The sequence below is a fragment of the Nannospalax galili genome, unplaced genomic scaffold (genome assembly GCF_000622305.1).
Source record: "Nannospalax galili isolate Female #2095 unplaced genomic scaffold, S.galili_v1.0 scaffold380, whole genome shotgun sequence".
Lineage (NCBI taxonomy): Eukaryota > Metazoa > Chordata > Mammalia > Rodentia > Spalacidae > Nannospalax > Nannospalax galili.
In genome coordinates this window covers 535,162-561,797 of record NW_008348568.1, presented here as the reverse complement: position 1 = coordinate 561,797, position 26,636 = coordinate 535,162, and the positions used below count along the sequence as shown (strand labels likewise).

At 39.2% G+C, this 26,636-nt stretch overlaps 2 protein-coding genes across 8 annotated transcripts in view; one reads left to right on the top strand and one right to left on the bottom strand.

The window, feature by feature from the left end:
* The window catches only part of Tatdn1 (TatD DNase domain containing 1), a 46,531-nt gene extending 40,934 nt beyond the window's left edge, over positions 1-5,597 (top strand). For all 7 annotated transcript variants that reach the window (XM_029569548.1, XM_008845442.2, XM_017801192.2 and 4 more), the window contains 2 exons: positions 707-833; positions 5,148-5,597. In XM_029569548.1, coding sequence (XP_029425408.1) covers positions 707-833; positions 5,148-5,244 — 224 coding nt within the window. In that variant the 3' untranslated portion in view covers positions 5,245-5,597. The remainder of the gene's footprint in view (positions 1-706; positions 834-5,147) is intronic.
* Positions 5,598-5,825: 228 nt separating this feature from the next.
* On the bottom strand, positions 5,826-19,451 carry Rnf139 (ring finger protein 139). The gene is made up of 2 exons (XM_008845444.3): positions 18,964-19,451; positions 5,826-7,977 (listed from the first exon to the last, which is right to left on the bottom strand). Exons 1-2 carry the CDS (start codon positions 19,106-19,108, stop codon positions 6,158-6,160), a joined length of 1,965 nt encoding a protein of 654 aa, XP_008843666.1. The 5' UTR covers positions 19,109-19,451; the 3' UTR covers positions 5,826-6,157.
* Positions 19,452-26,636: the final 7,185 nt, after the last annotated feature.

The window sequence follows — 26,636 nt, the reverse complement described above, 5'->3', positions numbered from 1 at the left end:
TGTCTTCTTTATAACGGCTTAATTCCACTGTCTTTAAAAAAAAAAAAAAAAAACTAGCTGCAGCAATTTAAATCAAGTGGTTTTAGTGTAAACATTTTAGAATGTTACCTTTTAAAATAAGTTTAAAAGCTAGAATTCTGATCTAACCCCTGTAACTCAGTGATCTCAGACTGCTGTTTTATTAGTCTGTAGACTGAGCCACTCTGAGGAAATGAATGTTACTTCCTTGGGCAATTACAAAAACAAATTGTATTGAAGAAAGTACAATGCCTGTAGAATTTGTAAGCTACTGGCAACGAAGTAACAGTGGTTGAACGTTTTGCCTAGCATTCCCAATACTGGGGAAAAAAAGAAAATAGAAAAGTATTTAAAGCCACTGTTTCACATTCAGTAAAAGTGATGTAGAAATCAATCTTAAATGTTGAAAGCGTTTAAATTATATTTTGGTCTTCAAAGCATGCTATACATTAGCCACATTAGCGAGGAAAATAAAATAGGTCTGTTAGCCATAGTATTTAAGATGCAACCCAGGATTTAACTTGTGCTTTTCTTAGAACTGTTTTCTGTTGCATTCATTTTGTCACTGTGGAAGTTGATTCATGGCTTACAATTTTTCAAGGTTATATATTGAATTTAATACTATTTATTAAAAAAAACTATTTTAAAAAGCAAATCCTTTAACACCTCTTCTTCCTCCCAACTCTAGATGCTCCTTGGTGTGGAGTTAAAAGTACACATGCGGGATCAAAATATATAAAAACTTCATTTCCCACCAAAAAGAAATGGGAAAATGGACATTGTTTAAAAGATAGAAATGAACCTTGCCATATAATGTAAGTGTTTTGCTTTTATGGTCTTCACAATTATCAAAGATAACCACAGAGTCCACTTAGTCAACTCGGGGAAGACTAAAAGTTTATGAAATTCAATCAGGTTCGGGTCAGGTCAAACAAGCAAACTGCATACTGTGCTACACATTGGTTAGAAGTGGTGTAACTACATTGACACATGATCCAAAGTTCCAAGTTCAAGTCAAAGACCATTTGAATAGTGGTTTGGAAGTATGGGTACCTGAATTGCTCTGTCATCTCCTAGGTTCACATCCTATCAATCCAAAGTGATATTACTGCCGCAGTGAGAAATCTGACTTTTGTCATCTGTTCTAATTTGTTTCTCTATTGCTGTGACAAAATACTCTGACCAACACCATCTCGGGGAGGAAAAGGTTTATTTGACTTGCATTTCCTGGTCACAGTTTATCAGGGAGCCCAAGGTAGGAACTCAGGGCAGGAACCGGAGGACAGGCCATAGAGGAACACTGCTTACTGACTTGCTCCCCTGGCCCATGCAATCTGTCCAGGGGTGGCACCACCTACAGTGGGCTGGGGCCTCAAAAATCTAGAAAATATCCCACAGACATGGCCACAAGCCAGTCCAATAGAAGCAGTTCCCCTCCCCAACTGAGGCTCCCTCTACCTAGGTATGTTGACAACTAAAGCTATCAAGCGCAGTCATCTGTTATTTTGCAGAAAAGGGAAAAGATCTTAAAGCTTTCTGTGGAATAAGGTTGGGCACAAAGCTGAGCACTAATTCAGAATGGCACATTGTGGTGAGAGCTGTAAAGAATCTGACAAATAGTAAAAGTTGGTTATATTATTTTAATGGGCACATATCCAGTTCCTTTTTAGTTAGTTCCTTGTACTAACAGATTAAATCTAGGTTGTATCAGTTTAGTATGGTTTGCCACTATAATTGGGTTTACATATAATATTTATAAAAGTTAATACTGGATTGTTTCTATTAGACAGAAATAAACCCTGCCATATAACATGTTTTGCTTTTATGGACTTCAGAATCATTGAGAATAACTACTGCCACTGAGTGAACTCGGGGCAGAATGAAAGTTTGTGAAATTTCAGTCAGGTTCAGGTTAGTTCAAACAAATGAATTGTGTACTGTGTTACACATTTGTTAGAAGTGGGGAATCAAAGTGTACCATTTTTAAAGTGTTTGTTTAATAAATGATGAGTATTAAATAAGCCAGATCTAAATAAAATTCAGCAGGCAGAAAAGTCAAGAATTGTCCTATAAAAATAAATACAAATTTTTCACTTTATTTAACATGCTGGGTTTAGCAAAGACTTAGTCTTAAACTGAATGCTTTAAAAGCCCCAGGGTGAGGAAAATACTTGTATCCCGGTTACTAGTCGTTTGTATTTTTTATGGAATTGAGGAACTTGCAAATTCAGTCAGCATTACTTCTCCAAATTCTTTGCCAATGTAAGGAGACACTTGAGATATAGAGATGAGAGAGACAAGAAATTGGCATTTTGCCACAGCCAGCTTGGAGAAAGTAGTTGCCAATGTCTATAGCACTGTCTTAATGTTATGTAAAATTATACCTGTTTAACTGCACATTTGCAAGACAAAATTTCAAGTTTTTAGGGCAGACTTAATTATGAAGGCTTGAGTGTCAACCTGTACTGCAACTAGCCAAGTGGCAGAGCTTAGGACAAACAGCATTTGCAAGCTGAAAGTGTTAGCATTTCAGATAGGCATGCCTCTGATTTAATGCAAAGGACTAGATGGCAATTAATTCCTACTTACAAAGTCATTTTTGTCCACCCCCAATCATATTTTCAAATGGGTCTTTAGGTTATAAATTCCTTGAAACACGTTTTGGAGCTCCTGCTGTGTGGGGAAAGGTGCAAGTTGCCAAGGCTACCTAGGAGAATCAACAATTCTTGTGCTCATACACCATCACATGAATCGGTTCAATATGGCAGGAGCTTTGGATAAGGGACCTCTGCTCTCTTAAGCAAATAAGCAGATACAGTTCAAGATAGCAGAGCTAGTCCAGAGGTGTCAGACCTTCGAGTTAGCTACTGTCTGCCCTGAGGGGAACCAGGAGCATGTTTTACTGAGGTGACATTTCATCTATAACCTAAGCGTGACTGGGAGTCAGGCCAAACACCTTGAGCAAAGGCAAACTGAAGAAAGGCTGGGCTGTGTCAGGGGAACAATGAGCTTAGTGTGGCAGAAAGTAGGATGATGAAGAGAATCTGGGAAGGCAAAGCCAAGACCAGATCCTTAGGGCTCCCATATTTGCCAGCCTTAGTAGTGTAGATTTTATCATGACTCATAAGACTGTACACCGAGAGTAGCAATTTTTGTTTGAGATAGGATCTCCTACAGCCTGGGCTGGCTGAAAAATTATATAGCACAGGATGACCTTGAACTCTTGATCCTCCTGTTTCTACCCCTCAAATGTTGGGATTTCACTCCTGAACCACCATATCCACTTCAATTTTTTTGTTGTTTTAAAAATAACTACAGGGGCTGGAAAGATGGCTCAGGGGTTAAGAGCACTAGTTATTCTTGCAGAGGACCTGGGTTCGACTTCCAGCACCCACATGGTGGCCTAACAGCCATCCGTAACTCCAGTTCCTGGGGATCAGATGCCCTCTTCTGAGCACCGCACAACATGGGTGCACTTACATACATACAGACAATACACTCATACACATAAAAAAATCAAAATAATATATTTTTAAAAAGAGTAACTGCTTATCATTATGGGGAAGAACTGAAAAGGAAATGGGTGTCAGCAATTGTTCATTATAATCTGTGCCTAGTATAAAAGATAATCAGTAAACAAAAGCTAGTAGTCTCAAGAACACTTTTTTAAAAAAATAACTGTAGCCTTTAGGCCACTGAAGCCATAGAGAAATGCACTGGAGGCAAAAGAGATGTTCAAAGACTGACATAAGCTTTCTATTATCAAACTTATTAAATAGAATGCTTTACTAAGCACCAGTGGACTTTTAAGAAACCTCAATTATGAATAAGGTGATTTAGCCGTACAATACAGCCTTAGCAAAGGAGTTGTGAACTTATTTATTTGGTCTTTTTGAGACAGGGTAGGCCTGGAACTCACAGAGATCCGCCTGCCTTAGCCTCCTGAGTGCTGGAACTAAAGATGTTGGCCACCACGCCCGGCACTTCATAACTTTTTTTATCAGCAGTAGTACTAAAGAATTCAATGCTGGTCAGTACATAGAGGAAAATCCTGAAACTTACGCAAGAAAACGGAATTTTTACTGTTTAAAATTTTTACTGTTTAAAATTTGATAGGTTTGCAATTCTAGCAAATTTTGTCAGATAAATTTATCAGTTTGGTAAATCAGCTTTTGTGTCATGCTAAGAACAATTTTTAAAATTCCAGTTAATGCTAAATCTCTATCCCTAATTGCTTTAGGTGTTAAGATATTCATAAAGGTAACAAAAAGGTTCTAACAAAAAATATTTAGATGTTTAATTTGGACTAGAACTTTCTAGATCATGTATTTAAAAAATTCTACTTAGAGATAGTGTTCTTAGGACCCACTACTGTGGATCATTTTGGGCAAAGAAACTGAAAGAGGCCTCTGGGCTCTTCGACTGCAGAGTCGAGGAACAGAACCCCTTCCACAACCACACCCTCTTGTGCATTTGCCATCAATGTATTTAGTGTTTGCTGTCTGTTCGGTAAGTAGTGGCTTTTAAGGTTTTGGTCCTATTCTTTCCAATGCCATCATTATACTTATGTAACTATATATAAAACCAAACCCAAAGTAGAAAGGTACTTTTATTATGTGCAGCATACATTTCCTTTTCATTTTTTAAAATGCTCATCTTGACTCTAATGACTGTGCTATGACCCACAGGTTTTTTTTTTTTGTTTTCAAACGGGGTCTCTCTGTAGCCCCAGATGGCCTGAAACTCACTATGTAGACTAGGCTAGCCTCTATCTCATAGAGATCAGCCTGCTTCTTCCTCCTAAGTGGAGTGCTAGGATTAAAGGTGGGCACCACCACGCCCCACTTGACCCACAGTTTTAAAGGACTCATATATCCACTTGGATAGTTTCAATTATAGTGCATTTATATGAATCTAATTCTTAGTTCTCTTTATATGCAAATGAGCTCTAGAACTTTGTCTCTAATTGTATACTGGTAAATTTTTTCTGTTGATATTACTGATAACTTTAACAATTCTTAAACTTATTAGAGGTACAAGATCTTCTTTTGCATAGGAAAAGTTGATTATATACCTGTGAAATAGTACATTCATGGAAAGGTAATGAGTTTTTTTTGTTGTTGTTGTAGTCAAATACTGGAGATAATGTCAGCAGTAAGAGAAGAAGAACCACTGGAATTGGCCAACACGCTATATAACAACACCATCAAAATATTTTTTTCCTGATATTTAATATGCCTGTGTTTTCCATCTTTCTTACCATGTATGTGAAATTTCATGTTAAAACTAAGTTTTATAATGGAAAACTAAGTTTCATTTCTGGAAGGTGTCTCAAGAGTTTGTGCTGTTCATTACCCCCTCACTTTTACCCTAAAGCATATCAGTGCTGTCTATGCTACTTAATGCCTTAGTTTAACAATGAAAACCTATTTTTATTGTGTAATCTCATCAAAAGTCTCAAAGGACAATTTTGTTACACTCCTGCAAACACAGAATGGCTGTTTTGACCTAAAAATTAAACAGCACATTCTGGTTTATATCAAAGTTTAGTTGATAACAAGCTTATTTCTCAATTCTCAGTCTGAGTCATGACTTTTGAACCCAGTTCAACTACATTGCAGCTCAAGTGTCAAAATAATTTCTCGGTTGCTTCTAACAGATTAATTTTTCCTTAGTTTTAAAATATTCTATCACCTTTCTACTCCAAATTATTTCCTTAGCTTTAATTTTATAAATTTCCTATATTTTGCATTTTCATTCTCCCACTCATTTTAAAGAAAAACTAGGGACCAGCATCAGATACATCATAATTTCACTGAGGAATCTTTGGCACAAATGACGCACCATATGACCATTATTAATCCATTAAAAAGCTATTTGTTCAAATTTTGTCATAAAAATGTGAAAACATTTTATTCTATGTACAATAATGTACACAAATTTAAATAGGTCACCAAAGAGACCAGAAGTAATTAAAGAGGTATATTTACAGTAGCACATCACAGTAAATGGAAAATCACTCACAGATTCAACATTGATACTGTTTTTGTGCTTGGTTACACACTGATGTGATGCATATTACTCCATTTTGGATGAACTGAATTTTAAACAAATACCTCAATGATTAGTAAATGCTACTTTAATCTGTATCATCATTAAATTCTTCTGCTGCTGCACCTGTGTGCTGAATCCCTCCATTCCTTTCTCTTTGAACCTCATCATCACAGTCTGTACTGTCATCCTCATTCAATTCTCGGTCAGATTCAGCAGCATCTTCTCTTACAGCTTCCTCTGGATTTTGATTTTCATTGGGTGCAATAAATCCATTGTTGTTAGATAGATTTGAATTGTCCTTGATATCATCTTCAAGGTACACTTTTTGATGGCACATTGGACAAGTATCTTGAATGTATAGCCATTTCCGAAGGCAGAGTGCATGGAAATAATGATTACATGGCGTCATACGAGCAGATGTCGTAAACTCATGATAGCAGATTGCACATACATCATCTATTTCTTGCAAACGGCTCCCTTTTATTTCAGGAAGTGAATTGATTTTCTTAACAGCAGTTCTACGATTCATGAATGTCTTCCAGCCATTTTTTGCTTGTAAGTAGATGTTAAAATATGCATGTAGGCACATCATACAAGCACGGATTTTACTTCCTGACTCAAACATCATGGTATAAGCCCCATTCCCAAACATTACTACTCCAAATATAAATTCAATAATATTGCCTGTTGAGCGAACATAGTAGACATAATCATCAAGCTTTTCCCAGAGGACATTATAGTAGCCGTCAATCATGAATAAAGTATAAACAGTGAGAGAAACAATTACTTTTAAGCAGAGTTCCACACAAAAGGCTGTAACTGCAAACAACCATGTATTTAGTGCATAATGATGCCAAAGAACGTAACTGAGTAAAACAGGAAGAACAAACAGGCAAGCAGAGACAAACAGCACAGGAAAATGTCTACGGAAAGATGACACATGGGAGGCACTGAGAGACATTAATACAGGGTCTGTCATTCCATGGATGAAATGCAGGACTGCAGTTAATAAAAGGCACATGTTTCTACTTAATCGAATAAGTCTCTCTTCCGGTCTCAGCCCACTTAAACCAGTCTGAAGAGCCAAAATAAAAAATAATACAGGTGCTACAAAGCCAAGCCGCCTGTCATCTTCTTCGGTTGATCCAATAAAGGCCAATATTCCAAGGCCCAAATAATGAGCTATTGAGGAAATTACAGCACTCATGCCTAGTACAGTTAGTGTAGAATCGCACCCACTAATTATAAGATTACAAATGAGGTCCCAGAAATCATCCCAAGAAATAAAGAAGGACTCGGTTTCATTTGCCATCCTTAAAATGTACATTAACACTGTAGCCTGAGCTGTAATTCTTGTTAACCAGAAGACCCGAAGTATGTCTGGGAAATGAATCCTCTTCCATGTGTCCTCCATCAATAACTGTAATCCATAAATTCGGTACATATGCCTCACTAACAGGTAAACATATCGTGTGGAATAATAAAACCACTTAAGTTTCACTGCCAAGACAAGCACTGTATTTAATATAAGAATCAAGGAAGAGGTAAAAACTAAAGTCTCTCTGATATGTAATGGCAGCTCTGTGATTAAGCCTATTATAGGAACCAAGAGATCCAAAATAATTAATTGTGAATAGATAGAGTGAATCTGGAGTAATGTGACATATCCAATTCCAAAGGTTAGCTGTAGAACAATGAGTGTCATCCACAGTGACGGCCCTTTCCGGGGAAGCAGCTCAATTCCAAAAGCTGACGTGTTGTATGCACCATGGAAGTCAATGTGCAAAGAAGCATAGTAATTCACCAATACTGAAGTTGCAGCTAATAGAAAGGCAGAGCTGTACATGTAAAACTTGAAAAGTGAGCGTTGTGACAAGATCAGAACAACACTGGATACAAAGATACCTAAGGAGAAAAAGAGAAAAGGTTATTCAAATGAAATATTTTAAGCATGTTTTCATACCAGAAATTATGATTTTCTTCCTTTAATTATGGCATTTTCACAGTTATGAACATTAAGCCTCCTTGACATATACCCAAAGGACCCATACTTGTGTACATCCAGTTTGTTGCTACTCTTTTCACAATAGCTAAGAAATGGAAGCAACTTAAGTGTCCATCAACTGGCGAGTGGATAATAAAAATGTGATATATTTACACAATGGAATTCTACTCAGCTGTAAAGAAAGACGAAATAATGAATTTTACAGGTAAATGGAGAAACTGTTACACTAAGTGAAGTAACACAGACTCAAAAAAACAAATACATATGTTCTCCCTCATTTGTAAATCTTAGCACCAAATCCTTATATGTGAGTATATATCCTGATATAAGAACCAGGAAAATGTGCTGGCATTTAAGGACCTAATGGAATTTAGAACATACTCTGCCCAACACACACTATTGTGCCTGACTTGCTTTCTCAAGTCCATTTCTCCACCATAATTATACCCATAGTTATAGTTCTTAAAATAACAGCCCACACATCTCCATCCCTGATTTCAGATCCTGCCCATCCTAGAGACCTACTTCTGATAGTTACTGTTCATTCAGCATACCTACAGAACTTCGTGACATAACTAGCACACACACTTCCTGATACTGTAGTTTGTAGTTATCCCTGTATGTATCACCAATTTCACAATGTGTCCTTGGTAGCAAGGATCTTACCTTGTCTGTCAATTAATCCCATAATGCGCAATATAAAGAAAATTGTTTTCACTGGAGGAAATAAAATGTTTCAGTACCATATGCATTATGTTCTTAAAATACAGTCTGACTGTAACCTAGGAAAGTGTAAGACAAAGTGCTTGGACTGGACTACCAAAAAAAAAAAAAAAAAAAAAAGCAATGAAGGCCAAAATTAAACATGTGTCTAGCCATGTTCCTTCATGTCATTGAGGAAGATTGATATATTACAGTGGATGCATTTCCCAACTTTCTGTGTATAAAACAAGGCTAGTTCCTTTAGGTGATGACTTTGCATACAGACTTCAAATTTATCCTGTGCCTAAACGTCAGGTCATTTGTGAAGAGAGAAAAAAAAATACAATCAAATGAAAATATATAATTCTAAGTCTAAGTAAGAACCACTAGCTTCTCTAAGCAAGGATGCCACTAGAAATCTCCCAGAGTGAGAGCTAGATACTTTTTATCAGAAAATGAGACTGTTTGAGGATTAGTAGCTTTCTCCTGGGAGGTAGGGAGAAGATGGCACCACCTCAGCCTACAGTATGCCGTGTGTTACCTTATTTTCTCTTTTCTCTATCCGGACAGCCCCAAATCAGTTTTTACCCTGAGACAAAGCCTGTTTTTCTAAGTGGAGTCAAAACTCAAATGATTTCAGTTCTATTTAACACCACTTAAAAGTAAAGCAGGTACCATAAATGTTTGCTAGTCACAAGTAGTAAATCAGTCTCCATCAATAACTATTCCTGACCTTAGCTGTATTTTTATAAGTAGGCTTTTTTATTTTAATAACCTTTTTCTCTGAATTCTCATTTTACCTATGAATAAAACGACTTGGCTGTTAGAAAGGTATAGATAAAAGGTGCCATTTGCAGGTCAGATGTGGTGACACCTTTAATCACAGCTCAAGGGAGGCAGAGGCAAGTCAATCTCTGAGTTTATTAAGGCCAGTATGCTCTATATAGCGAGTTTTGGATGCATAGTGAGACCTTTTCTCAAAAAAAAAAAAAAATGCCATTTGCTTTACCTATGTACCAAAGGTGAAAAAATGGGAAAGGGTAGAATAGGATAAAGAACATAGTGACACTACAAACTCAAAGTCTGAATAGGTCCTAACAAGTAATCTGATATGTCCATGTTCCCCACAAACAAGATCTCACTATATCCAAGGCTGACCTCAAACTTGTGATCTTCCTGCTTCAGCCTCCTCAATGCTGGGATTCTAGGCACGTGAACCACACCTACTCTTTCCTTGGTAAAATTACACTCCCAATGTATAATTAGTGAACACTGCAAGTGGAGCATATACTTGTTTTAATTCCTACCCCATTTTTGTAGGCAAATCTTTATTCCCACGTTCTTAGGGAACATGGGGAGAATCAACTTCATTTCTCAGCAAAAATACCAACTTCCTAAGTAATACATATCCAGCATAATGTTTCCTCTGATGATCTGTGGGAAGAACTGTTAGCTTCTTGACATTGCCACAACTTTAGACATGAGGTTCTTCCTTGATAATCATCCTAAAGGTCTAAGGAAATTAAACCCAGAGACAGTTTTTCATTAGGATCTATAAGTGACCTTTAGGATTTATAAGTAACCTGCTTTATTTTAGAGCAAACATGTTGGAACAATGGTGAATGAAGAGACCAGTCTCCAATAATTAAGAGTGTTTCAACTAAAGTTCTCAAGGTAGAAAAAGAACGTGTCAAAATTCATCCAGGAGCTTTGAAATTATATATGAGCTCAACTGACCAAAGAGTTCAGGGCTATTTCAATTAGATTACCAAAACCAAGAAAATAAAAGCAGGAAGGGGACGGTGAATTCATGTAGTTGACACAACAAAGCATTACCTCTTTTCTTGTTTTTAACTGAGTTTTTTTGTTTGTTTGTTTTTGTTTCATTTTTGAGATAGAAACTTGCTATGGAGCCCAAACTAGCCTTCAACTGATGACTCTCCTATCTCAGCTTCAAGAGTGCTAGGGTTAAAGATATGTACCAGCAAAGTGTTAACTCTTAAAATATTCACACTTGGCTAGTAAATTCTTTTGAAAACTTATTACTAAAATTTAGAAGGAAACAAAACATAACATGTACACTCTCCAGATCCCTAAGTACCTTTAAAACAATCTAAATCAGGCTAGGTATGTTGGCAAGGCAGAATAAAAGCAGAAAAGTGCAGTAATAAGTACAATGCTCCCTTACCTCAAATGGGAGTAATGAAATTTAGGAAAAAGGAAAAAAAATGCTGTAAAATGGTATTGATCTATTGGCATAGTTAACAAATAAATTATATCACAGAGAAAAAATTTTGAAACCAGATGTTCTGGCATATATCCCATAATCCAAGAACTGGGGAAGCTGAGGCACAAGGAAGATCAGGAGTTTATGGTGGTGCTGGGCTACACAGGAGTCTTAAGTCTTTAAAAAAAAATTGTATCTAATTCTCATTTTACATAGAAGAGTATCAAAAATGGTGTTCTGGGTGTTTCATTCAGTAAACTAAACTTATAACAAGTATAGTCTTATTAACACAGGTAAACATGGATTTTTAAAAGGCCAAGCCCTAAAGAAGATTCAATGAAGAGTGAGTCAAGTCTCGCTAATTTCTGTCTTCACCATCTATAGTATGAAATATCTACCTGGTTCTCATCCAGAATCCGAATTTACAATCCCCAAAAGGCCTTAGAATCCAGAGTTACGAGACTGTCTCATACACCAATGTGGTGCCTGACAGTTTGGGGCTTTTGGATCCTTAGGATGGAGCTAGTTTCATGGAAATCAAAAAATCGATCAGAAGGCTGTAAGTTTTGGTCCCAGTTCTACCCCACCTCTGAGGAAAGGAGAAGGATAAAGACTGAGTAGCTAAGGCAGAGGCCAATGACTGAATCAAGGGTGCCTCTGTAAAACCCTGAAAGGATCAAGAGCTGAAGGCTCCAGATAGCTCAACTCCTGGAGGTTCCTGGAGGCAGAAGGTCACAAGAGGACACAGAAGTTCCACACTCCTCTCCCTCTTCACTTCATTCTGCCCATACATCTACCTCTTCCATCTATGTCCTTTGCAATAAACAAGGAAATATAATTATTTGCCCAGCTTCTGTGAACCATCCTAGCACATAAGGGAACACAAAGAGTGGGTCATGGCAATTCCAAATGGTAGAGAGCCTGTATGTTAGACTCATAGGCTGCAGCCTGTGCACATTATTGACATCTGAAGCGAGAGGCAGTCTTGGGGGACTGAATTCTTAACCTAAAAAATATGATGGTAACTCCAGGGAGACAATATTAACACTGAACTAAGGACAAGCAGGGTGTCCACTGACAAATTTGCTACAGAACTGGTTGTTAGTGGGGAGAAATCCACACATACCTTCTAGTGACCAGAGGTAAAACATTCTGGACAGAATGTGGAAGAATAAGAAAATGCCTGTCTTCTGTATCATCGTGCCATCTTACTGTCATCAAAGACACAGAACTACTTTAAATTTTTTGTACATCCTGCCAAATTACTAATTACACATTCATATATAAATACATCTACTTTTTGGATGCTGCCTTTTGAGATGTTTACTTTTTAACCATCATCAAATTTATCAATATTTTATCATTTGTTTTACATATTTCTAAAGAAACTTCCTCTAAGTTCTACATTACATATTACTTTATTTAGAAGTAACTTCAGAAACATGAGGCAGAGGATCACCATAATTTTTTTCCCATATAATGGTGTCTTTCCACTAGTCACTTTTAATTTCATTTTTAACTGACATACGTTAATCAGTACTTATGATAAAGGTACAGTAGTATAATCTTGATGCAAGTGTAATTATCAAGGTTATTGACCCTATCTCCTCAAACTATAACTTATACTTAAAATTTTTATTTCTGATAACTTACTAAAGAATTTTTCCATTTTTACTGACCATTCAGGGTTCTTCTTTGAATGCCTCTTTATCTTTTGTCCATCTAGTGTGGTTTGAGTAAGAAGTGCCCCCCCACGACCGCCTCCCCATTAGGCTTGTATGTTGAAGTATTAGTCCCTGCAGGTGTGAGAGTGGTTGACAGGATCCTGAGAGCTAATTTCAGCAATGGATAATCTATGGATGAACTCTTAAACAGAGGAAACGGGGCCTAGTTGGAGGAAATGGGACACTTGGAGTAGAGGTGCCTTTAAAGGCATTATCTTATCCTTGGCCCCTTCCTCTTTGTGCTTCCTGCCTACCATGAGGCAAGCATCTTCATCTGCCGTGACCTTCAGCCATGATACTCTCTCTGCCTTACCACAGGCCCTGAATCAATGAGCAACTGTCCAGGGACTGAAGCCTCTGAACCCGTGAGTCAAAACAAACCTTTCCACTTATAAGTTAAACTTCTTAGGTATCTGTCACAACAAAAAGTGACCAATATACTATTTATGGAGCTGGAAGTTTTTCCCCTTATTTGTGTGTAATTAGAAATAGTCTGAACACAATCAGAAATAATGTGTCTTCTCCAAGTTTATAGCCAGTCTTTTTAATTTTTAGATTTTTTTTTATTACAAGAAGTTTTTAATTCTATAATTCAAGTCATAATCTCTACTTTCTGCAATTTAACTATTTATACAGACATGAGCTAGGGCATCTTTTCCCATATAAGTAAAAGGTCACTAAGAAGTTCATATTCACCTTCATGTACATCAATTCAACCTCTGAAACATATCAAGCCCTATGATACTGCTGTTCTGGGCTATGTATTTTATACTCCTAGCCAAATCTATGGTTGTTAACCAGGATTGGAGTCCTTCCTCCTTGGGGACATTTGGCAAAATCTAGAGACAGATTCGGTTGTCACAATCAAGGTGTGTGTGTTATATAGGCATATATACTGGTATCTAGCAGGAAGATGAGAATGCTAGAAATCCTACACTGCACAGGACATTGCCCTGGCCCTAGAATTTGGTGTCCAGAATGTCAATAGAGCCACGGCTGAGAACTCCTGCCCATCCTCTGCAAGCGTGACTACTTCTGCTTCACTGTTTACTCACTTCACAGGTTTCCATAGGTCTTTTTTTAAAACCAGGTTTATTAGTATTTACAAAAAACCACAGCGTATAGAAACAGTGATAAACATAATTTAAAATTCAGATTTCTCTGTAGGGTAACGGCCTCTCATGGAATCACATGTGGACACTGCCCATTTAAGGAATTATTATGTGTTACATATATAACCACAGGTCTTTCTACAGCATCAAGTATCTCATTCAGTAACGAAAAATTCTCATTCTTTTACAATGAACATATTCTCATCTAATACATATTTTGATTAAGTGTAAAGTTTGCCATTTTGTTACTTCCAATAATGCTGTAATGAGTATCCTTGCTCAGAGTGTTGTATAACTACATTCTCTAGGCTGAGTCCCATTCTAGAGCTGAAACTATGAGTCAAAAAGGTATACAGCAAATAATCACTTGAAGACTAGAGATATAGCTCACATGGCAGAGTGCTTGCCTATCTAGCACTCTGGAAATCTTAGTTCAATCCCTGGCACTTTATAAAACCAAGTACAGTAGCACATGCTTTAATCTCATCAGTCCTGAAGTGGAGACAAGAATCAAAAGTTCAAGGTCATCCTCAGTTTGGGGCCAGGCTAGGCTACATGAGACCCTGCTGCTCATTCGATCAATCAGAATCAGCTGATAATGCCAAATAGTTTATAGTGAAGTTATAGCTCACCAAACTGTACAAATTTACCTATTTCAAATAGGTAAATGCCTTTACCAAAGTACTTTTTATTCACACTCTGAACTCTTCATCAATCTAATAGGTAAACTAACTGTATTTCTTTCATTATAAATGAGATTAAGTCCTTGTTTGTTTCTCTTATTTGCCATCTGAATTTTGTTTATTGGAAAGCGCCCACTTTAGTATGGGAACATAGGTTTTTTTTTTAAGGTTATGTAAAACTCTTACAAGAACTTACCATACATGATGTAAGCATTTTCCCCTCAGTTTGTCATTTTTAAGGATTAAAAAAATTTTAGGGGGCTGGAGAGATGGCTCAGTGGTTAAGAGCACTGACTGCTCTTGCAGAGGACCCAGGTTCGATTCCCAGCACCCACATGACTACGAACCATCCTTAACTCCAGTTCCAGGGGAATCCAATGCCCTCCTCTGACCTCCACAGCACGGCATGACACAGGTGCACTCACATACATGCAGGCAATACACTCAATACACATAAAATAAAAACAATAAAATATATTTAAAATTTTTTTTAAATAGTTTCATTTTATGTGTATGTGTTTTGCCTGCATGTATGTAAGTGCACCATGTGCATGCAATATCCACGGAGGCCAAAAGAGGGCACTGGAACTCCTGGAACTGGATTATAAACAGCTGTTAGCTGCCATGTAGGTGCTGGGAACTGAATCCAGGCATCAAGTGCTCTTAACTGCTGAGCTGTTTCTCCAGCCCCCATTTTAAAGGATTTTTGAAAGGTTTTGCCATAAAGAAGCCTTTTTTATTTTTATGTACTCAAATTTAACAAATTTTCCCCTTGTAATTTCTGACTTTTTAGAAAATCCTTTGCCAGTTCAACAATTTATTGCCATATGAGTAATAGTATTAAAACTAGTTCCTATGCTTACATTTTCTGTTTCGGATTTAAATTTGCTAATTCAGCATTATGCTGCTGTGGGTTGAGTTTCATTTAGCATTTGAACACTTCCAAAGATATAGCTTTATGTTTTCAAATAGTGTATCTCATATGGTTTTATTTCGATTTCTAAAATTGGGCTTTACTTTGTGACCTGTTAAAATCTCAAATTAGTTTGATACCAAGTGGAAGTGTAGTTGTTGCACCACACCATTTCTGTAGGAGAGGGAGGTAAATGCTGCAAACGCTTAACATAGAAAACTGATAATGTTTGAAAAGGGTCAAGGTGGCAAATACTGAGACTTACAGGCAGCAATTCTGAGAAGTCCACACTATTAAAAACTGGGAACTGGAGAGATTGCTCGGTGGTTAAATGTATGTACTATTCTTCCTGAGGATGAGTTTAATTCTCTGAACTCATGTCAGGTGGCTAGTTTCAGCTTCGGAGGATCCAACACTTCTGGCCTCTGTGGGCTCCAGTACTGGTACACATATATAAACACATGTGTGTTGGATAGCTTTAGTTATCAACTTGGCATACCTGAGTAGAGGGAGCCTCGATTGGGAAATTGCCTCCAAAGGACTGGCCTATGGCCATATCTGTGGGGGTATTTTCTTGATTTCTGAATGATGTGGGAGGGCCCAGCCCAATGTGGGTGGTGCCACCCCCAGGTAGGTTGTTCTGTATTGTATAAGAAAGCAGGCTGAGCATGGGCCAGGGGACCAAGCCAGTAAGCAGCGTTCCTCCATGACCTGTGCTTCAGCTCCTGCCTCCAGGTTCCAGCTGTGAGTTTCTACCTTGGGCTCCCTGATGAACTGTGACCTGGGAGATGTGAGCCAAATAGCCAATAAATCCAATGCTCCTCACATTGGTATAAGTGTTTTGTCACAGCAATTGAAAGCAAACTAGAACATGATTAAAAATAAAAATAAATCTTTAAAAAAAGATGTGGAATTCCAACTATCTACTCAAATCTCTGACACACGTCACTATTTGCTTAGTTCTTGTGATTAAAAAAAATGAAAACAAAATTTCATTCATAGTTTTAGAAACATGAAGAATCACAACTACTCTGGCAAAATTTAGGGAATAGTCAGATGATAAACTTGGAAATGAATTTTTTACTTCTCATAAAGTCTGACTTGGAATATTCTGTGATAAGAATTTTCAAATAAACATTTGGTAATGACTTCAAAAGAATGAAATATCTGTAACAAAAGTATGGTCTTATGTGAAGCATTAAACTATTTTTTGAAAAAAAATTTTTTTTAAAAGAGATCATACTAATAATTAACACATAAACAGCCAGGTGCTGTATTAAGTTAAAGTTATATCCCAACTCATTAAATGTCCTAAACCCTATGACAAGGATACTTTAGAATCCTTTGGGAAAGTTCCCAGGAAGAAGCTGCACCTGCAAACTGAACTTTCTGCAAGGCTGGTTAAATGATTAGAAGAACTAATCATTTTGGAATGATCAGAACATTTGGAACTAATCAGGTTGGAATGATGCAGGTTCATTGACCCCTTAAACAGCCTTCCTTTCCTTATCAGTGAAGACTCAATATCTTGTGGTGACTAAGAGATAAAAACCTTTTGGAATGTATTAACAAAACACTAGTTTTCACAAACCAAAAAGCTAAGAGAATATGATCAGAGAGAAGAGCAAAGTTTCTCTGCTTTGCTTGAACCTACCTACTTAATGTTTCTACAATGTATTTAAGAAGCACTTGATTTGTGACTTCCTTCATTCTGTCACTATAAAAATTTCACTGAACTGCTACGAGACTGGAACATGGAATTTAGGGTAACCTAAATCTATGTTCTTGAGTTATGGTCACTCATATTTAGTAGCAGAATAAAACTATGCCTTTTGCCTTTTGAGGTGAGAGTTGTGTTTTTTTGTCAACAATACTATCACTGTCCACCTTTATAAAAGTAAAGACAGCAAACCAGACACTGAGCAATTAAGTGGCTCACCAGTGGTGAAGTTCTTAAATCATCAAATACAAACTTCTATGATGACAAAAATAAGGAGAGTATGGGGGTAGGGGAGAGAACAATTACTTTCTTAAATGTTTTTATACTACAAATGATTTAAAGAAAAATGGTTTTCCTTGAATCTGCCTAGCATTAGGTACTCAATAGAGCACTGCGTTTAATCACCAGGTCCCCAAGGGGCTCCCAGAATCTGCAGTTACTGTGTCATAAGGACATTCAAGGCAGTAGCTACACTATCTCTGGAAGGAATATGCAGAATCCTCTCGATACAGCCCGAATTTTATTTACCACAGATGATGCTGGTAGTATACTTTCCTGGCGAGAAGTAGGAATGGCTGAAACTGGGCACCTAGTAGATAGTCAGAAGTCCTGTGCTTAAAGAATCATGCCCATATTTTTTAAAAAAAGATCATTTTAGGATGAGCATTTGATGGTCATTACACCATTCTCTGTATTTCAATATACTGAGGAGGAAAGTAAATCATACTTTATGTCAAAAGAGTTTCAAGCCTAGGCTCTGGCAACCACTTAACCAGCTGTGTACCAAGAGCAAAACACTTCACTTCTATGTCATCACCACCTCTGAGGAATGTCTGAGAGATAAAACCTGTGAAAATGCTCTGCTAAAAGTAAAGTAGCAAATGTAAAATATTGTTATTGCTATCAACAAAATTCAAGCTTTACAATCACTCCTTCTCTAAAGCAACAGATGGTTTGTACTGACGGGCTTGTAGGGATCTGTCAGCCTGCCCTCAGCAACACTTGAAAAACAGGAAGCCACTTAAAAACTGATCCTAAGAATCACCTCATCAACAAAATTTTTCAAGTTATAATTACTAGAAAAAAAATCCGTTTACACATAAATCTGCCTCAATATGGTGACTAGGTGGAAAAATGGAAAGTGAAATATAGGATGCTTTTAATACATAACCAAAACTGATTTTCAGAAGCCTTCTGCAAATGTCTCATCTCTCTGGAGACAAGTTTTCATAGCCATAATTCGATACCTTCAGATTTACTCATGGAAACATTTCAGGGCTCGTTAGAAGTATAACCTTCTTCGATGACTTTTCGTAATGGTTTCAAGGTCTGACTTTCAAAGCCCTTGGATGTCATTTCCCTCAAACCCTTCACGATCCGGTGGACTCCAAGACCACAGATGTGACAACATACTCTGCACTGTGGAAAGGGAGAACTGGGGTTCCAGCTTTGGCCCAAGTCCAAGGTTACACACACAGGGCTAGACCGGGACGCGGTGGCTGTTTTTCCAGGGCTGTCGCATAGGACGCCGTGAGCCAGCAGCCAGTCCCCAAGAGACGCAGCACAGCAGGCAGCGCACCGCATGCTCACACAGGCACGCTTTCTCCTCACCCACCGCAGTTAGTGCCACTCCGAACCCGGCGCCGAGCTGCTGGAGACCCGCTCGGCTGTCAACGCGGACACTAGGACCTTCGCTCCCGCACCTGCCAAAGGCCCCTCGGAAGGAATCAGGCCGCGCTTCTCGAAGGCGCCTGTCCGCCCGGGCCCCGCACGCCCAGGCCCGCGGGCTGCCCCACCGTGCTTACCGAGGAGCCGGAGGAAGACCTGGAGCAGGATGCAGAACCGGCTTTGGCTGGAATCGTAGTAGGAGTTGAAGATGGCGTCGATGATGTAGAGGCAGGGCACTCGGAGCGCCACTTCGAGCGCCGCCCAGACTTGCTGCTGGGCCATCCGCACCTGCTGCTGCGGGGGCCCCACCGCCGCCGAGAGCCGCTGCCACACAGGGCTGGGCGGACCGGGCAGAGCGGCACGGGGCAGGCCCGGGGCCGGCGCTGAGGAGAGCGGCTCCGCCCCCGCCCGCCTCCTGTGCGGAGTCCCCGCCCGCCCGCCGCCCGCTCGCGTTCCACGAGCTGAGCAGGCGGCGGCACCAGCAGCGCGGCAGCTCCCGGGAGGCCTCGAGGCGTCGGTGTTTCCGGCTAGGGTCGGGCTCCTCCTCCTTCCAGTGCCGATCCCGCCTGCCTCAGCCGTTGCTGCCGTTGCGAACCCAGAGGTTGCGCCTGCGGTCACGGGAGAGCGCGGAGCGCCGCTGCTTACGTCATAATCCGGCGCGCCCGCCCCGCCCGCGCCCACTGAGTTGCCATGGTTCCCGCCTGCCTCACTGGCTGGTGTCCTGAAGGATCACTAGAGTTCTCTGGCTGCCTCCCTCAGGCCTCAGGTTCGTCGCCCCTCAACGTGGGCGTGAACCTAGCCCGGGACTCTGCATCCACGGGCGGAAATGACTGTTTTATTAGAGCGCATGGCGTGCCCATAAACAGGCCTCACTTTGCTCGAGGGGAAAGGCACAGGACGCCGGTGCGCACACCTGCCTCCCCAGCCGAGGCGACCCTGAGGAATGGCAGGGGAAATAACCTGTGGGGCAGCTGGGTCAGGCCGATGGCTCCAGACTTGGCACGGCCGCGGTGTGCTGAGCTGCCACAATAGCACCCCTCCCCTCTCTTTGCACATTCCCTTCCTGCCTCTTAGCCAGGTGTACATGACGGAGGACAGTCAGGACCACATTATTAATAGCTAAGGAGGCTGAGGTAAGCGCCCCTACACAGTCCCAGGTCAGAGCAGGTGAGGCCATGATTTTTCTGGCACTTTCTTCCCGATCTATAGAGTTGATAGGGCCTGGCTGATCCTTCACGAGAGTGGAAGTTAGGTCAGAGTCTGTACTGTGGTCCCAGCCGTCTTAGATTATTCAAGGAACCTGAAGTAGAAAACAAGAAGCCTGGCTGCCCTGGGCATCGAGGTGCATTCGGCAGTTTACAGCCCGGCGCCATGAGCTACCAAAATCCTCCCAAGGGGAGTAGGTTGTTTGTAAAATTATCAGACTCCAACAAAACCCCTTTGGGTGGAGGTGTGTGTAGAAGATTGCACCCCCGCCTACTGTGCATACTGAAGTCACCCTCCCCCCTCCCATCCGTGTGCTGCCTACTGCATACTGGGCACTAGGCCCAGCGTTTTGCTTTTACTAGAGCCTTTGCATTGGGTAGGTACTGTCCCCTGTTGTACGGAAGATGAAACTGAGGTTTAGATAAATTGCAAGATCACAAAAGTATTAAGTGGGGGCTGTATCTGCCCCAAACTATTAAAACCAGAATTTGAACCCGGCTGTCTAAAGCTCAAAACTTTGTCATGTTTTATTCTTTTTATCCACATCCGCTTCTGCAACTGAATCAAATCTATGTTGTCTATACAGTGTCTTGCATCAACCCCTTCCTTGTTGTCACTGTCACCATCCTAATTCAAGGCCCTCTTTAGTTTGCCTGGTTTATATTCACATCATGACCACCACCTTTCAAATCCAGTCTGTTTACTACTGCCAGGTTAATTTTTGTCAACTGCATAACTGGGGAGTAACATTGTGATTATGACAACAATCCCAAGGGAAAGCAGACTTGGTGAGAGAATTATGCAGTCTTACATGGAGAACTTCAGAGGTGCAAATTAGCTACTCAGCCATCTCTTATTCTGCCTTAACTGTAATTTAAAGTCAAAAGAGTGAAGCCATTGTGGAGAAAAAGGTCTACAAATACTAATCTAAAAAATACTGTAGGAAAGTGAAGTAGAATTATATTATGGTTGTGCAAGTGGAAAACAAAATATGATCTTGATGGGCAACTTGAATACACATTTATCTGTTGAGAACCAGTGGTGACAAACTACATACACAGAATACCTGTGTTCAAAAATGACAGCCTGTTTGTCATTAATGGTTCAAGTAGTGGTTCAAAAGCCTTTTATTTAATAGCTTTGAAAACTTTTAAAGTAGGATGTGTAAAACCTCGGTTGAATTTTGGGTGACTGTCCATCAGTCAAGCCTCTACTATCAAGCAAAAACAAATATTCTCCTTTGTCCTGAAAAGGAAATTCACTAGATTGCCCTAGTTTGCTTAATAGCAGAGTAATGAGGAAAAAGAACACTTGGGCTTTCTCTACCCTTGCCCCATTTCCAACAAGGTATTATGTATTTTGTTGCAAATGGAAGATGCTACTGCTGGTAAGAGGTGTGGGAATTGGTAGTCAAAATATGTACTATAACTTTGGCTACATCTTTGGGAATTGCTTTAAAAGTCTCTGATCCTAGATCGTTTTATTTTTTTGTCTTTAAAGTAAAAGATATGCCCATTAAAATTCAACTATTCACATTTTTTGGTTTTGTAAATGCCAAATAAGATTATTTCTAGTTAACAAAGGAAGCGACAGGGAATATAATGGTATTTGGAGTAAATTGTTAAGCATCTATTGCCTGATGTTAGGTTATTCCTTCAATAGACATTTGCTGAAAACTTTATGTGTATTTAACACTATGCCAACCCACTTCTGTCTCTTACAGGTTTCTTGTCTCTAGGTAAAGTACCTAACTGTCTAATTTTCAGTATGCTCAGCTGGGAAAAAAAGTAATGAAGATAAGACATGAAATGCATTGCATGTACCATCTAATTTAACCCTTATAGACTTGTTCAAGGACACAGAACTAGGCAATAATAGTGGCAGAATCAAGTTTGTAATTTATATTTTTCTCTTTCTAGAGAGTAATATCTGATCCCTTGAAAATAATTTTCATGATTTTTACAAAATTTTAAAAGATATTTTAGAGGCTGGAGAATATAGCTCAGCGAGTGGTAGCTCATGTGCAGGGCCCTGGAATTGATCACCTCAAAATTATTTAAAAGTAAAAATAAAAGCAATACATTATATGTACCTGTTATGGTATATCATGAACAAAGTTTAGGAAAAATACTCATTGGAGCCTCTATATCATTGCATCATTTCATGGCTTTGGAGTACAGTAAAGATTATTAATTCAGTTTGTTAATGTAGCCAACAAGAAGAATTCAATGTATGTTAGAATATAAATGAATGATAAGATAGTGAATCTAGGGTTATGGTCAAACATAATATGAGACCTGAGATACTTCTGAGAGGGGAAATGCAGGTAATATTTAGTTTACAAACCTATCAGGGTAGATAGCTCGGTGGATAATGACTATGCAGTCATGCATTCTATAATGACAGGATACATTCTGAGAAACATGTCACTAGGGAATTCATGGTTATGCAAACCCTGTAGAGTATAACTACACAAACTATGATAGCTATGATGTCCTTTAGATAGCACACTCTTATGGAACTTGGATCTATTGTTATGTCTCATGATACATGACTAGCATCCCACTGACAGGTAGAATTATAGGACCCTTCACCATAAGTGGGATCCTGTCAAGTTTCTGATAATCACTTCTCATTTCTCAACTATACCCAACTAAGAAGGATAAAACTTCAAGGTAGACATTTCAATATTGTATTTATTTTATTTTTTTAAGTGTATGATGTATTGCCTGCATGTGTATAAGTGCACCTGCGTCATGCAAGGCCCAAAGAGGTCAGAAGAAGGCGTCAGATTCCCTGGCACTGGAGTTGTGGATGGTCATTAGCCACCATATGGGTACTGGAACTCAAACCTGGGTCCTCTACAAGAGCAGTCATTGCTCTTAACCACTGAGTCATCTCTCAAGCCCCAGACAATTAATATTGTAAAGACTTCAACCTTTTAGAGTCAACATAATCCCAATTTAGAAAAACAACAACAACAAAATTCAATAGGTTCATTTTTCCTAAACTGGGCAAGCTGATTTTAGAATTCATAAGAAAATGGAACAGGTCAATAATAGTTAAAACAATCTTAAAGAATAAAGTTAAAAGAATTGTTTTTATCATCAGTTGACAAGGCCTAGTCTAATGCTGAAATAATGAAGACAATGGTATGATAGGATAGAATACATCTGATAGGATAGAACGTGTGATAGGAGAGAAAGTACAGGGAAAGCCCCAGGTTATACAGTTACCTGACTCATGATAAAAGTGGCAGTACAGGGCAGCAGGGAAAGGATTAAGTAGCATAATAGGACAGTGGATATTGCCTTATGAAGGACGGCATATCATTTCATGGTGAAGCTCTCTAGAGTCCATCTTAACTATGGGTTGCCACCATGGATGGAGTTGCGTAACTAAAGCGGGAGTTGTGAAACATTTTGACAACAATAAAAGGTTTTTAATTATTGATTGCAGTGACCAAAAATTAATTCAAAATAAAATATATAACGAATGCAAGGTGTTTCTGGAAGGGCTGGCTTGTGTGCATCCCAAGACCTCACTGCAGCCTTGGTTCTGCACACACAACATGAGCATTTTTGCATGATACTTGTCATCGTGCCATGCAGCACCAACAAATGCTGCCTAAAACACCTTAGGCCCAGATTCTAGACTATTGTAAATTGTGAATTGCAGTGTTTTTATTTTATATACAGTGTTCTGAGCTTAAAGAAATATAATTTAATTGTAAAAAACAAAGAACATATTTTTCCTACTGTCATTCCTCACCATGCGAGTGTCAAACTGAACTATTTCTTAATTGTATTATGTTAGAATGATTGATTTAAAATTTTTTTTTGTCTTTTTGAGACAGGTTCTCCCTGTAGCCCCAGCTGTCCTGGAACTCACTATGTAGACCAGGCTGGCCTTGAATTCACAAAGATCCACCTGCCTCTGCCTCCCGAGTGCTGGGATTAAAGGTGTGCGCCACCATGCCCTGCCAATTAAAATTTTATTTATTTATTTTTATTTGTGTATAAGTGTATTGCCTGCAGGTAGGTAGGTGTGCCTGTGCCGTGCTGTGCCCGTGGAGGTCAGAGAGGATGTTGGATCCCCTGAAACTGGAGTTACAAATGGTCGTTAACTGCCATATGGGTGTTGGAAATCAAACTCCAGTCCTCTGTAAGAGCAGCCAGTGCTCTTAACTCCTGAGCCATCTCTCCAGTCCCAGAATGATTGTGTTTGAGTTGCTGACTTGAGTTTCATAAATATTGGTTTGGAATTAGGACAAAATTTCCAACAGTTTTTGAAATGTCCCTAAATGTACTTCTGCCATTTTATATTATATATTTATGCAAAGAATACTTAGCACTGATTATTACAAAATCAAAATGAGCCTATCAACTCTGAAACATTTTAAAGGTGTTTTGTGTCCTTGATAATATTTATCCAGGATTTGTTTTTTATTTTTGTAATTATTTATTTATTTAGTGTGAGGGGGGGTGTGAATGTGGAGGTCAGAGGGAGGGAGTTGGTTCTCTCCACCATGAGAGTTCTGGGGATTGAACTCAGGTCTTCAGGCTTAGTGGCAATTCCCTTACCATCTGAGCCATCTCACCAGCCTGCCAAGATTAATTCCTTATGTAAAAATAAATAACCACATCTCATTAGTATACAAATTTGCTTTTGTCTTTAATAAATGGCAAAAATATGTTACTTAAAAACTGTTTCAACTCTGGGATACACTGACCAAAAAATGCAACTTTTTTTTTTGGTGGGAAGAGGATTGTCCTGAGGAGCAATTACCAATCATCTCTGTAAAGGTTGATGCTGTAAGTCTTGCAATATCAAATGTTTGGCCAAAATTAACCTCTAATGTAAAAAATCAACAAGCACATTCATCTCATTAGTATACAAATAAATATGCTTTCCTCTTTGATAAATGGTAAATTGTATGTATGCCAAAGAGGTATTTTAAAATAAATTTATTTATAATTTATTATCAGTAAATATTTTATTTGCCTATCTAGTTTACATAGCTATATAACCAAGTTTGTATAAAAATTTCTTGGGCAAAACAAGGATCACAGGTGAAAAACCCTTGCTCTAGGGCATTTCCCTAGTTGGGAACATGGCAGGGCTGTTCACTGTCACCACTGCTTTTGAATATTGGGGGGCGGGTGTAGGAGAGTAGAGTAAATTAAGATGCTTCCAACCTATCAACATTTAGCTGTTCTTGAATAAATGCTCCCTCAGATTATTGCAAGCCTTTAGTTATCTTTAGAGTTCATAAAAAGCCTACTTTGACGGTTGTTGGCAGCATTTCCATATGCTCGTATAGATAAGATACTTCTGCCAGTCTGGAAGCCAGCCATTATACTGCTGGCATTGGGTGTGGGAATATCAAGTGGTCACTAAATGCATGCCTTGGATATAAAACATAGTGTCATAGTTTAACAATAGCCCTATTTCTTCCTGATCAGACTCATCTACCACAACCAGCATGTGCCTTTTCCTTGCCTGCTGTCTCTTGGCACAAGGAACCTGAAGTGACCAGGAAACCCCAGCAGGTTTAAAGGGCCTATTATTCATTCTCATATTCTTACTCTTCTCTTCTCTCTCTCTCCCCTCTCCTCTCTCTCTCCCTCCCCCCCATCTCTATCTCTATCTCTAGCCCTAGCTCTTTCTCCACCCCACCCCCCAACAAGATCTCAACTATGTAGTCTCAGCTGGTCTGGAACTTGGTATGTAGACCATCCCAATAGGCTGTCCTAGTTCTCACAGATCTGCCTGCCCCTGCCTCCCCTCCCAAATGCTGGGATTAAAAGAGTGCACCACCGGGCCCAGCTGTGTCTTTTGACTAAATAGTTCCCTGTTAGGAATGAAGCTATCTAGACACACAAAGCTGGGATGAGAAGCCCAAGCTCCCTACATGGCTTACTTAGGAGGATAGGAAGTAGATGTGCCAGTGTCCGAAACAGTGGTTTCAAGCAACACATCTATTTTCTGATAATTCTGAAGTCCAAAGTCTGAAATCAAGGTGTCAACTGGGCTACATTTCTTCTGGACACTTACAGGGAAAATCCATTTCCTTCTTTCAGTTTCTAGAAGTTACCCACCTACATTCCTTAGCTCATGGTCTGTCACATGACTCCAACCTCCTGCTTAAGTCATCACATCTACTAACCTGGTCTCTCTTAAATAGTAAGGAACTTTGTGGTCATCCATGACCATTTCCCTGTTTAGACACCATTGACTTTAGCTTAACATCATCATAGGGTCTAGATAGTAGGGTGTAGACTTTATTCAGCCTACAGTTATGGGAATTCTATTTCCACTCCTCATCCCCCAAGCATAGTGTATATGGAGCACAGCACCATATTAATGGTGTTGAGTTAGAGTATATACTGTATCCTGGTGGTGGCATTCTATTTTTGCAGTATGTTCTCAAGTTTTTTTTCAATTTAATCTGCAAAAGATTTTGACACAATTTCATCAGGCCAGTATTTTTTAGGTCCTGTGTAATACACTAATACTGGTGGATCCCATGGTCCCTGTGCCACTGTCACCTCCATTCCTATAAACTGCATCTCTAAGTCAAAGGCACTATTATTCAGGGTAA